Source organism: Rhipicephalus microplus, chromosome 2 (genome assembly GCF_043290135.1).
Source record: "Rhipicephalus microplus isolate Deutch F79 chromosome 2, USDA_Rmic, whole genome shotgun sequence".
NCBI classification, from domain to species: Eukaryota; Metazoa; Arthropoda; class Arachnida; order Ixodida; family Ixodidae; genus Rhipicephalus; species Rhipicephalus microplus.
In genome coordinates, this window is record NC_134701.1 from 37,099,085 (window position 1) to 37,115,560 (window position 16,476).

Genomic DNA, 16,476 nt, shown 5'->3' on the forward strand with positions numbered 1-16,476 from the left:
ACAATACAAGTCTTCTTCAAAAGTACATATTTTTTATTTTGCTTGCTTTCACAAGTTTACTTGATTGATTGATTAAAACTTTATTTTGGTCCTGAGAAGACACAGGGGAGACCCCGTGCCATCCGGCTAATCCCACGTAGCGACTTGGCGGCCTGTTCACGGCCACTCTGGATGGCCAGGGTTTGCTCGTTAAGTTTGGGGCTGCGTAAGAGCGCAGCTCACCTGTCCTCGCTGAGAGCGGAGCCGATGGCTTTACATTTCCACAACACATGGTTGAATGTTGCTAGCAGTTCACAGGCGGGGCAATCCGCACTTGGATAGCGTTCAGGGTACATGGCATGAAGAACCACAGGGTTAGGATGCGCACTAGCTTGCAATAGTTGTAGGGTGACTGCCTGCACCCTGCACAAGGCAGGGTGTGGGAGGAGGAATATCCTTCTTGACAGATAGAAGTGTTTTGGTATTTCGTTGAACGTAAGTAAGGGTTCCCAGTGAGACAGAGGGACTCCAGAGGCGGCGTCGTCAGCGAGTCCTCACGCGGCCTCGTGTGCGCCCTTGTTAGGGTTAGAGGTATAGCCCTTAATCGACCCCAGGTGAGCGGGAAATCAGGTGAGAGAATGGGGCGTGAAACACTTGACGCTTTGGAGAATGCGGAGGGCCTGAGGGGCTATCATCCCGGTTTCGCCGCCTTGGAGTTGCTGTATATTGTCTCTTTGCGACTATCTAGCATAGCCAGCGCAATGGCAACTTGTTCGGCTATCACGGGCTTCGATGTGCGTACCGTGGCGGAGCAAGTGAGCCTGGAATTTGAGTTGACGATGGAAACAGCGAATGCCTTTTGTTGGACATATGGCACAGCATCCACAAAGCTTGCATCAGTGGGGTTGCTACGGACGTGCTCGAGCAGAGCTCTACCCCTAGCCTACGCCGACCGACGTTGTGCGCAGGGTGCATATTGCGGGGAATGGGTGTGATGCGCAGTTGAGATCTGATGTTTTGGGGAATCCGCATGGAATCGGGGCACTGGTCAATAGAGTTAAGGCCCAAACGGTCGAGTATCTTGCGGTCCGATTTGGTTCCGGAAAGCCTGAGCAGCTGTGAGCGCTCTTGCGTCTCGATTATCGCTTCGAGTGTATTGTGAACACCGAGCTTGAAAAGGTTTTTAGTGTGAGTGCTTACAGGCAAGCCGAGCGCGAGCTTGAAGACCTTTCTTGTGAGGGAATCGAGCTTACTCCTCTCTGCAACATGCCAATTATGCATGGCCGCCGAGTACGAAAGGTGGCAGAGCACAAGCGCATGTATGATGGGATGAGATTGTCTTCCTTGATTCCCCGATGTCTGTTAATGATCCTCGGGATGAGGTCGAGGGCACTTTCCGTCTTGGTAGTGATCTGTCTGAGTGCAGCTCCGTTAGCGCCGTTATACTCGATATACATTCCCAATATTCGGAGTGAATCCACTCTGGGCACTGGGGACCCATCACCAGTGAAAAGTCGTATTTCACTTTGAGACGCAGGTTTCCAGTCACGGTGGCCGCCGCCTCGGGGTCTTTTCTTGTAGAGCAGAAGTTTAGATTTTGATGGGGAGCACCTGAGACAGGTGGGACGGAGAAAACGTTCGGTCATGTCGATTGCGCGCTGCATGGCTTCCTCAACTTGACCATCGCTCCTGCCGGTGCACCAGATGGTTATATCATCTGCGTAGATGGTACGATTGATTCCTTGAACCTTCGTGAGTTCCTTGGAGAGCCCAATCATCATGATGTTAAATAGTGTTGGTGACATAACTGAGCGCTGAGGCGTGCTGCGTGAACCTAGGTTGATCTCTCATGAGAAGTACTCTTCGATTTTGAGCTTGGTAGTTCTCTGGCAAAGAAAGGATCTCACGAAGTCGTACACCCTCTTTCTTAGCCTTAGGCTGGCAAAAGACTGGAGAATGAATTTGCGAGAAATGTTTTCGAAAGCCTTCTCCAGGTCTAATCCAAGGTTGGCTCTGGTGTCTCCTGTGCTCTGGTCTATAATCTGATACTTTACTTTCTTTACTTTTATGACAAGTCAGAAATCATGGTTGTAGTTAAACTGGAAATAAGCTAAGATTGCCTTGAAACAGCTCAAGGTGGCTATTAAAAATTAAATACACCTGGCTGCTTGCCATCGCATTTCATATGAGGAGTTCTCGAAACCACATGCTTGGAGTGACTGTGATTTCTAAGCTCGCATAATGAAAAAAAATTATTTAATGGTCATTCCACGCCAAATGTCCCAGCCATTTTAGCGGCCATCTCAAATTTATTTGAAAAAAATCTTGCTGATTTACTGCATGGAAAACAGTGAACTGCTAGCATATTTTGGACAGACAGACAGACACAAAACTTTATTGAGGTCCTGAGGAACACCACCTTAAGGAGGTAGAGCAGCGGGCCGCTCCCACGTCGGATTGGGTGGGCTAATCCTCACCGCCGCGTCCTGGGCCCTCTGGATAGCCCTCAGTTGATGTGCAAGTTCTGAGCTCCTGAGCGCAGAGCTTTATTCCTTTTTGGTCAAGCGCTGAGAACTGCGTATTGAGGGGCACTGCAAGAGCATGTGGCCTAACGTTGATACGGGGCCACAATCTGGGCATGTTGGATCAATGCGTTCAATGAACTGGCTGTGGGAATGAAGACTGAGGTACGACCTGGTTTGAAGCATGCAGAGAATAGATGCCTGGGCCCTAAAAAGTTTCATATGAGAAAGGGGAAAGACCCTTCTGTCCAGCTGACAGTGTTTGGTCACCTCGTTGAAAGTCGGAACATCCCTAAGAAACATTAGGATGCCCAGCATGGTGAGTAAGTTCGTGTGCTTGGGCATGGGCGATCTCGTTTAGGTTTGCCATGGAGACCAGATGTGATCTTAGGTGAGCCGGAAACCAAATTATGGGGTGTTCAGATATATCTGTGACCTAACATGCGAATTACTCCAGCCAATACCGATCCAGATGCAAAGGTTTGCACCGCCGCTCGTAAGTCTGTATAGATGTGTTGCCGGGAATCATCAAGGAGAGCGAGAGCTATGGCTGCCTGTTCAGCTTTAGGGAGAGTGGTGTTTCTGATAGACGTGGAGGGAATAACACAACCAGCATGGTCAACTGCAACGACCGAGAAGTTCGCTGTTCGACCGTACTGTGCGGTGTCTACGAAGCATGCAGACTTTGGGTTTGCACGAACACTCATGAGCAGTGCCTCACCTTTGGCCTCCCGCCTGTTCGCGTTGTGCTGCAGGAGTAGGTTTCAGAGGAACGGAGCGACCACAATGTTGGACCTTTGCTTCTTGGTGAGAGATTGACTATGTTCTTCTACCGCACTATACCCTAGGATTGTCAGGATGCTACTGCCTGCGGCTGAGGAAGAGAGCCTTCAATGCTACCTGCGGCCGTTCTCTTTACTTTGGCAGAAAGCTTCTTTAGATGTGTACAAACATTATTCATGGCAGTAATTAAATAAATTGAACATTTCGCCTCCTACACAATTAAAAACCGCCCCGCCATGGTGGTCTAGTGGCTAAAGTATTCGGCTGCTGACCCGCAGGGTGCAGGATCGAGTCCCGGCTGCGGCGGCTGTATTTTCGATGGAAGCGAAAAATGTTGTAGGCTTGTGTGCTCAGATTTGGGTGCACGTTAAAGAGCACCAGGTGGTTGAAATTTCTGGAGCTCTCCATTACGGTGTCTCTCATAATCCTATGGTGGTTTTGGGATGTTAAATCCTGCATATCAATCAATCAAATCGAGTACGGAGCATTGTCAAACATTTCACAACTGTGAGTGATATTGTTCTTGTTTTTATTACGATGCGCATAAAGGGCACAAAAATATGCTTGTATTCATGTATTGGAATGCCAACTTATGTGGAGTTAGATGGGTCTTAAAATAAGTGGTGCTAGACGCAATGGCAAAGTTCATTGGAAATCTCATTTACAGAGGGACTGTGTACATTATGGGCTTCCAATTGTATTAGAGCACCTGCAGGCTCTTATCGCAAAAAAGAACTGACAAAAGTTTAAGAGTTCACGTGTCTCTCATGAAGAGAAACCATCAGGCAGTGCTTCAGCCGAGCATGGCAAGAACAAGGAAGCTGCACCTCGCTTATGATTTTCTTTGTCATGTGAATAGAAACATTATGTGTAACATTTAGTATTTTTTACAGATTTCCTGGGTCATTTACCTTTAAAAATGTACATTTTGAATTTTCCTTTGTTTTAAATATTCTTGCATATATTGTACCAGTTGGTAACCAAAAATTGCACACTTTTCTCATTTTTATTCATTCTAAAATATTTTTGTTGCCTTACAACATATATTTCTCAGAAAGAGAATTTATTGTGAAAAATTTGGTATTCTGCAATGTGTGCTTAAGTACTTCTCGAACTAGCGAAAACTATCTTCCCAAGACATGTGACAAATAACTATTTTCGAGTTGTAATCAAGGAGTTAAAGTAGGCTTGTGTGAATATTCGAGTGGTTCGAATATTCAAACCAACAGCAGGGTCAACATTGCTCTGAATTTTCGAAAAAAAGTAGTGTGTTCATTACGCGAGTAAATACGGTATTATTACATCCAAAACTATACATGTCTTAACACACCTGCACATATATCTACAGATAAGATCTGAGAGGAATGATGTACTGAGTGTAAGTATAGCCGAGTGGATGTATACGGGATACAGCAGTTAAGCGGTATACAGGATATAGCAGTCAAACGGCATGTGAATGAATGATCACGTGTTGATACATGCAGTCAAAACGTGTTGTCGTGAGCTATGAGAGCTGGAACACTGAATTCAAAGTTATTGATCAATTACTTGTTTATGAAGAACATTTAGTTGTCCGTGACTGGGTGTAACCAAACTGCAGAGATGTTTTATAGTCTTCAGGTACAAAGATTATTTCGTTTTAAATCCCAAGTCACGCACTGCGAAAAAAAGTGAGCACAGTCTAAACGAGTTTAAAAAAACAGTCATTAGACTAGAAATCATTCGCGAGGTTCTTTGCCCTCATAATGTGCAGTTTTATGGTACATGCTTCATAGTTCTAAGGGTTCGTTTCTTTAAAAAAGGAAACGAGCCCTTAAATTTACACTTTTCTTCATTCATAGCAAGGGTCTTGTTTTGGCAGACTTGATGCACTGTAGTGGTATGCAGGGGATTATTGTTGGTCAGCTACCTTCTCGTAATAAGATCAAGTACTACGAGACGCCAAACAAGCAAGAAGAGTGTTCCAAACTTGCTGCCATGGAAATAGGTGGCACTGACTGACGTTTCCACGTTTAAACGCATGCTTATACCCTATAATGTGGATGGCGGGAAAACCGCCACCACAGCTCAGTGGTATAGCATCGAACGCGTTATTCAAAAGTCGCAGGTTCGGATCCTGCCGGTGGCAAGTTATCTTTTCATTCACTTCGTTTCTTTTCATTCATATTAAGATTGCTTATATTAACACCCCCTATGCTTTCCCTGGCATTATTGTCTGTTGGTTCTCATTAATATTGTGTGAAACAAAGAAAACGAGCCCTTGAAGCTAACTTTCCTTCATTCTTAGTGAGGGTCTTGTTCTGGCAGACTTGATGCCTTGAGGTGGTATGCGAGGGATTACTGGTCAGTTACATACATACCCTATAAAGTGAATGGCGAGAGAACCGTCACAATCAGTGGTAGAGCATCGAACACGTTATTCGAAGGTCGCAGGTTCGGATCCTGCCAGTGGCAAGTGATCCTTTCATGCACTTTGTTTTGTTTTTTTTTTCATTTACATTGCATTTACTTATATTAACATCCCCTATGCTTTGTCTGGTCTTATTGACTGTTAGTTCTAATTAATGTTTTATCATCTTTTATGATGGACTATTGTAAAGTATTACATGACCTATGCATGAAAGTGTTAAAAAATTTACTTCTATGAGTAGTTGTGTTAGTCAGGGGTGCAACAGCTGTGTCCATTGCGCCGATTTGATACATTTTCCAATTGTTGTGTCGAGCTGCGCCAAAGCCGTGAAATTTGCTGAAATTGCGCCACGCTGCACCAAAACGCCCAGCAGCCTCAAGTTTTTTGAGGTGCGCTGATTTCGGGGAGAAATTCAGGCCACGTCGGGGACCTGCAGTTTGCTCCATCAGTTAAAGCTCACAGACCCCAACTATAGGGCCTAGAGTGTACTCAAAATATAACCAGATAAAGTAACAACACTGCGGGCTCATCGCTCTGTTGTCCGCAGCAGATACTTATCAGCGGGACGACGGAACTTCAAGACAAAAATTCATTACTGTAGCCACCTATGCTTGGCGGGAAATGTAAATTTTTTAGTGTGAGAACGTGGCTATAGCTTGTTAGGAACTAAAGGTGCAAGCGAAGGCCGCATTTTTCTCGAGCGAACAAGCTGTGAACACCGGCGTTGCCAGCGACCACGTTGATTGCATAAGCAGTGGCACATTAAACATTTTTTGTTTTATTTTGAAGTTGCATTGTCCCAGTCACGATCCTGGCGATAGATATCCGCTACCCTCGCCAGACAAAGGGCACGTAACCGCCCCCGGAGAAAGCAGTAAAAAATACCCCCACCTCCCCGAAGGGTCTCATGAGAGAATCAGAGTGCATTGCATGGCGTCCATAACGGTGTTTTGCATGTAAGAACCAACGTTAGAAGAATGTTGCGAGAAACACTGCATGCGTTTCCAGCTCAAGTAGCTAGCATGCAGGGTTAAAAAATACAGACAGGTAGTTTACTGTTAGCCTGATAGCGGAGGTTAAAGGAATGGTGTTACCGTGCAGCAAACGTTCCTTGTGTACAGCGCCTTATAGTTTAGCGGGATAGCCTTTACAGGGCTTACGTGCCCCAGCTGGGATAGTGGCACCATCTGTCGGAGGGTTGAGAAGCAAGAACAGGGAAAGAAAAGAAAATGAGAATGTCTGCTTGTTTCACCGTGCGAAGCATTGTTACAACTTTATTTTAGTAATAATAAAAGTGAATAAATATGAACCACGCACCAAACGCGAAAACATTGGTGTTGCCAATTTGCTTACATCGACCTTGTAGTTGGGTCTAGACACGTTCGAAATGGGAAACTATCTCTAAAATGACGCTGTCTTATCCGTAATACTTGGTCATCGAAGCTAACTTGAAGGCAAGTGAGGCCACTTTAAACAGTTGTTTGCTGGAACATATCATGGTAAGTGCGCACTTCGATCCCGCTATCATGGTAAATGCGGTATCCCAGTAAGCCCGGTGTACTATACCTGTAAAACAAACAGCGTTCTCGGCTCGACATTGTAATTTCAAAGTGGCGTCTTGAGCACGCATTCCCGGACATTCTTGAGAGGCGCCCAGCCAGCAAACAGTTGAGAGTGAGGCCCAAGCAGACAAGATTGTGGGGTGCAGGGAGGAGAAAGTGAACGGGCAGAGAAGAAGCAGCGAAGCACTGCACCTACCCTCTCCTACAATCTCTCGCACCACATGGGCGAGGATAAGCACATGCACTTGCAGCTGCTGCTATGGGAGAGGGAGTGAGAGCGGCGCTGCGGACATCGCCGGATGTCCTACATAGCCCGACTAAAAAATGCATTCGCATTTAAAAAAGGTGGGAAGGGAAGGGGAAATGTGTAGCGATTAGAAAATTTCTTGGCTTTGGTTCTAACCCTTGCAGAGAATGCTGGTTAAGCCACCTTCGCCACAGTATACCGGCGCCCTGTGGAAAATCGATGTATTGAGATTTGGAAGGGGCTGTGAGCGCTATTCACGGTACACTGCACATATTGCTAGGTTACTCATGTGTTCGTTTGCTGCATATTCTCAGTATCAGTATAATCACTGATGTCTAAATAAGCTACTGGAAATCATGTAGAGCAGTGTTAGATATTTCTGCTTCCCTAAAAAAAAAAAAAAACAAGCTAAACTATGCGTGAGAACTATGCGTGAGTTTTTTTTCACCACCCCTACTCTTCGTTTTTACGAATCTCCCATATTTCAAGGTCACCAGCTTGGCTGATTTATATTTCAATTTGCAGAGTCTATCCAATGATTTTACAGTTAAAGAAAATGCTAATATAGACTTCATCACTGTTTGCTCAGTGAGGTGGTTCAAAATACTACTTTCATTGAGATAGCAGTGCTCATATTCATGTTAGGCGCCACTGCGGTGGTCTAGTGGCTAAGGTACTCCGCTGCTGACCTGCAAGTCGCGGGGTTGAATCCCGGCTGCAGCGGCTGCATTTTCGCCGTAGGTCCATGTTCAGATTTGGGGGCACGTTAAAAAACCCCAGGCGGCCGAAATTTCCGGTGTCCTCCAATACGGCATCTCTCATAATCATATTGTGGTTTTGGGACGTTAAACCTCGCATATCATGTTCATGTTAGGTGATGCTGAATGGTTTATACATATATTTATATATTTTCAAAATGTAAGGCTTTTTATTTTTACTGCTTCAAATTTGATATTTCATGATAAAGAAATGTATGATTTTTACCCCGTAACCTGCTCCAAATTTGGACTTTTGAGCTCCAATTTGTATGCACTCCTGGTGAGTGTATGAAATCAGCGTAGTTTTGTGGGGACTAGTTGAATTATTTGCATGGCTGAGTGTATACAGTTGTTCATTGCAATAGAATGCAGTGCTTTAACACACCCTTTGCAGCGGTGGTGGAGGCCTTGAAAACCTTGTGCAACCTGATCTACAACAGTTCCACGGTACAGAAGATATGCAGGTACGTGTTCTAATGTGAACAAAGCCACATTTATTTCTGTGTTACGAAGGAGTACAAAAAGCATTCATGAGGCTGAGGAGAAAGTGTTTATTAGGGGTGAGCAAACATTAGAAAATTCGAAATGACCAGCAGGATTGCTAACTGGGCGCTGGACGATGAAAGGAACGATGTGAAGTCTGCCGTTCTTCAACCTTCCAGCGCTGTTTTTTTCGGTCTTAATTAGAATAACCAATCGAATACAGTAGACTCTCAATAAATAGAGCCTCAAGGGAATGAAAATATGCATTATTAGACCTTAGTTCCACTTCATAAGAGATGAACAGGAGTGCAGAATTCAGGTACAAAACCAATCATGTTACAGGTAGTTGTTTTCTTTAACTCATGTCTGTCCATTGCCCGAGATGTAAGACATTTCTTCGATGTCTTTTGAAATCGTTGCTTGTTTATCTGGTTTCTAGAACCATCCATAGCAATCCAGATAGCTGTCGATCTAAACGTGTGTGATAGCCTACACATTGCCTTACTTTAGCCATGTATGGACTGCTTTATCTGGGTGAACACGTACTCTGCCCAAGAGCACCGGAAAATAATTGGTTTATTGGGAATAAATAATGGAAATACCAGTTTATCATGGCTTTCAACAAGCCCCCCCCCCCCCCCCCCCAAGCCGAAAACAATTCCTGACTACGGGTGTTATTCAGGACCCTGCACAAATAAGGTGTCGAGGGGGAGGGGGTGATGTAAGTGAATTTTGGCAGCTGTACTGGTTGGCATAAAAAGTGCGATTGAAAATAACTCTGACATGGCTCGCCTTCTGTGAAGCGTCTCGTGGACCTTGACAAGCGACTATTACAGTGCTGGCAGGACATGTAAAAATAATAATAAAATTTTTTTTTGTGAAAAACGTAGAAATGAGTAGACCTGTAATTTTGGTATTTCTGTTCTCTTATTGATAGGAATTTCTGTGTTATACTGGTTATTAGTGTAGTATTGATAGTCGAAAGTTTCGTGGACCTGGCCAGGGAAAGACATGGACAACATGGATGGACAGACAGGCGGACAGACGCACACAAAGACGGGCGAGATGCTATGGGTGCGTTCGGTGAAGGCTCCGCTTGCTGCGTGTCATTGTCCTTGCGTCCCGGTCCGGCTGGTGGTGGCGCCGATTCATCAGGTGCGAGATGCCAGGCTATGTGTGACGACACTTCTGTCGTGGTGTCTGGTTGAAAAGGAGCCTCCCTTGGCAAATTCCTTGAATGATGTAGCTGAAGTTGCGGTGAGTGGGCTCTTCTGCCTATGTCGACGAGCCATGACTGCAAACTCATGTGATTAAGTGTCGTCGCTTCAATCCAGTCAGGTTTTTCGCTAAATTGAGGTGTGTAACGCGATGTGCAATTTCAATTCCCCTGCTACGCGGGAGCTTTTCTTCTCCCGATGGTGTTTCCATGTGGGCTCTGGGACAATTGCTGTCAGCTGAATTCTCATTTCTCGTCCATACATCAATCTTCCTGGCATTTGCCTTGGGGTGCTTTGAACAGTGTTGTGCTGCTTGAAGAGAAAGTGCACGATGCGGTGTTGGATCGTCAAAGTATGATCTTTTGTAAGTGTGCGTTTAAGTTCTGCCACGTTGCACTCAGCTTGATCGTTTATTGCCGGGTATTAAGGAACTGATGTAAAGATGAGACGCCGTTGTCGCTGTAGAATTTGAGGGTTTCCGTGCACACATACGAAGTGCCATTTCCGAGACTACCTTGCGTGGTAGGCCGAACGTTGCAAACAACGATCGATGAATGTTGATGACTGCTGCTAATGTTAATGTAGTCATTTGCTTTACCTAAGCCATTTTGAGCATGCGTCTACAACCACCAGGAATGTACACCCGTTGATATGACCGGCAAAATCATTGTGCAGGGTGTGCTTAGGGGTGTCTGGTCTTTCCCATTCAGGTATAGGGGTCTCTTTGTGACGCTCTGTGGTTGCATTGACAAGGCAGGCAATCTCACACTGTTACTTCTATGACATGGTCGATACCTGTCCACCACATGTAACTTTGGCACACTTCTTCATGGCAGCAATGTCTCTACCTGCATGGCGACTAAGTTCATGGGACTTCTTTCTGCAGCAGCAGGTAAGATTACAGTTAGAAGTGCCAGAGTAGGGGCTGGTTGGTTGACGCTCAGAACGGGCTAGAATTTGAGAACACCAAAAGACACACCGAAGCACAAGTAGGACACACACGAGTGCGAACTAACAACTCAGTTGTTTGTTCGCGCTCGTGTGTGTCCTACTTGTGCTTCGGTGGGTCTTTTGGTCTTCTCAAATTCTAGCACGTCGAGAGTGTCAGCCTGGTAAGATCGTTAGCCACGGTAGCTCGATGTTCTAAGAATTAGTTGTAGAACTTAATAATGCCAAGAACGACTGCAGTCCTTGCTTGTAAGTAGGCACTCGGGCTTTGCTGATTGCTCGCATTTTGTCTTCAGTGGTATGAATACTGTACGCGTATATCTGATGTCCAAGAAAATTCACTTCAAGCACTGCAAACACACATTTTGTTTTCTGATGCGCTAGTCAGCATTTGATAGCTTTTGAAGAATAAGCTCCAAGCGTGCTGCGTGCTCTTCAATGGAGGGGCCACCGACAAAAACATCGTCTAAGGCGATGCAAACTCTAGGGATCCCGTCAAGCATAGACTGATAAAGTTCTGGAAGATTGCTGGCTCTATAGCTATGCTGAATGGTAGCGTTTCACTGTGTAGAGACCCTTAATTGTGTTTATCATGAGTAGTCTAGACGGTTCACTCACCTTCAGGTGCAGTAGGCTTGTGTAAAGTCCAAAGTGGTGAAGATCTTTTCACAACGAAGTGTACTAAAAACCTCTTCTGGTGTTGGTAGTAGATAGGAAGATGCTTTTGTCGCCAGGTTGACAGTGCTTCGGTATAGTCTCTGCAGAGGCGTAAGGCACCGTTTTTGTTTTTTTTTTTTCAGACGACAATAAGTGGTGTAGCCCATTCTGAACGTTGCATCAGTTCGATGATTCCTTGTTCGTGCAGTCAGTCAAGCTTTTTCTCGGGTCAAGCTTTTTCTGGACTGTCATTCGTAGGGAGAAAGGTACTGACCTAGCTTTAAAACATTTTGGCGTAGCGTCCTCATGCAGCTCCAGCGTGATTGGAAATCTCTTGTTTCCTGGTATTTCTTCAGAAAAAAACGCTTTGTACTGCTCTTGAAGCTACTCCACTTATGAATAGCTGGCCCCACAGGGGCGCCTGCGCAAGTAGGCGTTTGATGTCTAATGACTCCTTGGACCCGAGCTAATGGGGCAGTTTTGGCTCCCTCCCACGCCTAGCCGTGCGTGGTTGAGCCATGTCTGGGGAAAAGGGGATCCTGGAGGTTGAGCCAACGCTAGGTGATTGGACCTTTAAGGCCCCCCGGCAGAGGCAACACACTTTGGCCCCGGCTTCACGTAGACGGCAGCCCTGGGCTGACCCACCCAGGGGAATTGGGCAGTCACCTTTTCCTATCTCTCTCCCGTACAACTTCGTCTTTATCTCTCACTTTTAGTCTGTCCTGTCTACTTCTCTCTTCTGTTTACTTCCAATTTTCCTGGTGGCAAGGGTTAACCTTGTGTAGTTACTCAACCTTGAGTAGTTATATTTGGTTATAGTGGCAATGTACGGCTGGCATCTGCAGCCTTGTGCTATTAAGTGCTTCAGCGCCCCTGGTTGGACTCCATGGTGGGTGGTCGCCATTGCTGCCGAAAAAAAAAGTACACTACTATGGGAACACCTGCATTTCCCCGTCTCCTAGATCGTCTTCCGCTTAAAAGGGGACGCACCGATGAAATATCAGTTTTCAGCCAACCCAGACAATGCTTTCCGAAATTCCATGTTGTGCACAGCGAAAATCCAACAAAACAAGCCAGAGCCATATCTCCATTTCTTGTTGCCAAATCTCTGACTGAGGTCTTTGGCCCGGGATACAAAGTTACAAAGATGGCTAGCGGAGACCTTCTCCTTGAGCTGCCTGAAAAACATCACTATGAAAAACTTGGCAGTCTCGTAGCATTTGGTAATATCCCAGTATCTGTTTCACCTCATAGATCAATGAACACGTCACGTGGAGTTGTTTTAGAAGCAGACCTTCTTGAAATGTCTGAACAGGAACTGCTTGAAGGGTGGAAGGAGCAAAATGTCAAGGTTGTGAAACAAATCGTCATCAGACGCGACAACAAAGAAATGCCTACCAAACATTTAATACTCACTTTTGCATCTAGCACATTGCCTTTATCTATAGACACAGGCTACATCAAACTCTCTGTTCGTCCCTACAACGATTTGTTCATGGCTTGCAGAACTGCCGGGGTCAAGAAACTTGTGCAAGATGTGATAGCCACGGCCACTCATCTGATAACTGTGTTACTACGCCTCACTGCGTGAATTCTGTCGGGCAACACGCCGCATATTCGCTTTCTTGTCCTAACTGGAAGAAAGAAAAAGAAATAACCACTCTTAAAGTCAAGGAAAATATATCGTTCAAGGAAGCCCGGAAGAGGGTCTCTCCTTTCTACAACACACTTGTGCTGATGCGGCACGTCGGGGGGCAGCGTCGCAGCAGCTATCGCCACCTGCACAGCCCGCACACAGCGAGCTGTCGCTCGGGGCTACTGCTCCCGGGGTGGCAGTAGTTCAGTCTGCTGCACCCAACCAGCACCAAAGTCTGTTTACCCCAGGGTTGCTGGCTAAAAGCCAGTTATCGATGGCAGCCTGCGCTATGCACAGCGAAAGTGCAGGGTTCTCCAAAGTACCGGCGGAGGCTGCAGTCCAGACTGCCCCAGTCATTCCAGCCCCTGCTAGTGCTGGAAACAGCCGGCAGAGCCTGAATTCTAAGAAATCGCCATCGGCCCCCTAGTTGAAGGGTGCAAAAGTCTCGTCTTCAGAGGCGAGATTTTCACACACATTGTCTCGCTCGCAAGAGCGAGTGTCCGGCGCCTCAAAAGAGGCAATGGACACTTCAGTTATCTCGACAGCGCATCGAGCGCCTACGGAGCGGCGAGGTCTTGTCGACCGCTCCAAAAAGGACAAGTTGCGCGTTACGGGGCCTGGAAAGAGCCCTAAGTGAATGCCTTTCTTTTGCACACACAGCACTAGTCTGTTTTTAATATGAGTACTAAAATTATGCAATGGAAAGTCGGGGGCCTTTTTAGGAACCTTGATGACGTCCAAGAACTTCTTCTAAAGCACACATCAAAAGTGCTGTGTGTACAGGAAATGCACTTAAAACCAACACACACTAACTTTTCCGCAAAGACCGCCAAGATGTTCTCGCATCCTCTGGTGGCGTTGCTATCATAATAGACGAAACCGTACCTTGTCAGGCTCTGCAGCTGCAAACGCCCTTGGAGGCAGTGGCTGTCCGAGTCGTCCTCTTCAACAAGCTCATAACCATCTGTTCACATCCGACCCCACTACCAGCTAAGCAAGCATGAATTTCAGTCATTTATTGATGAGTTGCCAGAGCCATACCTTGTCCTTGGCGATTTCAATGCACACAGCGGCCTGTGGGGAGATCCTCGCTCTGATGCCTGAGGCCGTATGATTGAGCAGTTCCTGATGTCTGCTGGTGCATGTCTGCTCAATAAGAAGGAGCCAACATTTTTTAGCCTTGCTAACAGAAGTTATTCATCAATAGATATCAGCATTGCTTCACCTACCTCATTACCCGATTTTAACTGGGACGTTATAAAAGACCCCTACGATAGTGACCACTTCCCCATACTCTTAAGTACACGAATAGAAAACGAGTCTCCACCGTTTGCTCCCAAGTAGAAAATTGAAACAGCAGATTGGGAGCAGTTTAGAACTCTTACTAGTATCTCGTGGGATACGATGTCATTTTGAGAAATTAATGCTGCTGTTCAGTTTTTTACTGCATTTATTATTGACGCTGCTTCGAAATGTATTCCTCAGTCAAGTGGTATTGCTGCCAAGCCTCGTGTGCCATGGTGGAATGAAGATTGTCGGAAAGCTCGGAAAAAGCAAAACAAAGCGTAGGGACTACTGCGCGACTCCCCCACTGCTGAGAATCTTATTAACGTTAAACAGATTAAATCCCAAGGTCGACAAATACGCCGACAGGCAAGAAGGGACAGCTGGCGCAATTTTTTATCGAGCATTAATTCTTATACAGATGATGTTAAGGCCTGGAACAAGGTAAATAGGATACAAGGCCAAACAACACACTCTCTTCCTTTAGTAAATACTGATGGCAACAGCCTTGAAGATCAAGCAAACTTTCTGGGTGCACATTTTCAACGTGTTTCCAGTTCTGTGCACTACTCCAACACGTTTCAACGCCACAAAGCAACCATAGAAAGCAAGAAATTAGATAGAAAATGCACCAAAAATGAGGCATTCAATCATCCATTCAACATGGCTGAGCTGCAAAGAGCACTATACTGCTGCAATGAATCTGCACCAGGTTCTGATTGTGTTATGTACCAAATGCTGAAGAACTTGCCACATGACACACAGAACACCCTCCTCCACCTCTACAACGCTGTATGGATTTCCGCCGAGATTCCGGGTGCATGGAAAGAGGCGATTATAATCCCAATCTTGAAACCGTGAAAGGATCCATTCAGTGTGTCTAGTTATAGACCCATCGCACTAACAAGTTGCCTATGTAAAGTCTTCGAAAAAATGATAAACTGCCGTTTAATACATTTCCTCGAAAAAAACAATTTACTAGGCCCGAGCCTGTGTGGATTTTGAGAAGGCAGATCCACAACCGACCATCTAATCCGCATAGAGTCGCAGATTCGTGACGCATTTGTCCACAGACAATTTTTCCTTACGGTGTTCTTAAATATGGAAAAAGCTTATGGCACCACGTGGCGGTTGGGAATACTTAGACTTGTCGCACTTAGGCATACGAGGTCGGATGTTAAATGTAATAGAAAGCTATCTGACTAACTGCAAGTTCTAGGTTCGGGTGGGAATGCCCTGTCACGATTATTTAATCAGGAAAATGGGGTACCACAAGGTGGCGTACTTACCTGCACGCTTTTCATCATTAAAATGAACTCGCTGCACCTTTGCATGCCACGAAATATGTTCTATTGCACATATGTGGATGACATCCAGATAGGATTTAAATCTTGCAATTTAGCAATTTGTGAGCGGCCGGGCCAGCTTGGATTGAACAAGGTGGCCAAATGGGCAGATAATAACGGGTTCAGGATAAACCCTCAAAAGAGCACCTGTGTTCTTTTTTCTAGGAATAGAGGCCTCCACCTAAACCCTGAAATTGAGCTTCTTGGGCAACGAATACCTGTAGAGGCTGAGCATAAATTTCTAGGCTTAATCTTGGACTCGAAGCTCACATTTATAATGCACATCAAGTCCATAAAAAACAAGTGCCTGAAAACAATGAACATCCTCAAAGTGCTGTCACGCACAACGGGGAAGTGACAGGAAGTGCCTGATGAACATATATATATACATATATATACATACGCCTAGACTTATATACATACGCCTAGACTACGGAGCCATAGTCTACCAGTCTGCTACACCGAGCGCATTGAAGATTCTGGATCCGGTACATAATCTTGGCATACGCCTTTCTACGGGTGCTTTTCGCACCAGCCCTGTAGAAAGTCTCTATGTAGAGTCCAATGAGTTGTTGCTTCACCTTCAGAGGTCCCATATGTCCTTTTGGTATTATTTAAAAGTAAACTCGGATAAGAAACACCCC

The 16,476-nt window shown here is 45.6% G+C and overlaps 1 protein-coding gene across 5 annotated transcripts in view; it reads left to right on the plus strand.

Moving 5' to 3' along the window:
* ric8a (ric8 guanine nucleotide exchange factor A) overlaps nucleotides 1–16,476 on the plus strand; it is a 401,642-nt gene that overhangs the window by 81,352 nt on the left and 303,814 nt on the right. For all 5 annotated transcript variants that reach the window (XM_075886381.1, XM_075886380.1, XM_075886383.1 and 2 more), the window contains one exon: nucleotides 8,656–8,725. In XM_075886381.1, coding sequence (XP_075742496.1) covers nucleotides 8,656–8,725 — 70 coding nt within the window. The remainder of the gene's footprint in view (nucleotides 1–8,655; nucleotides 8,726–16,476) is intronic.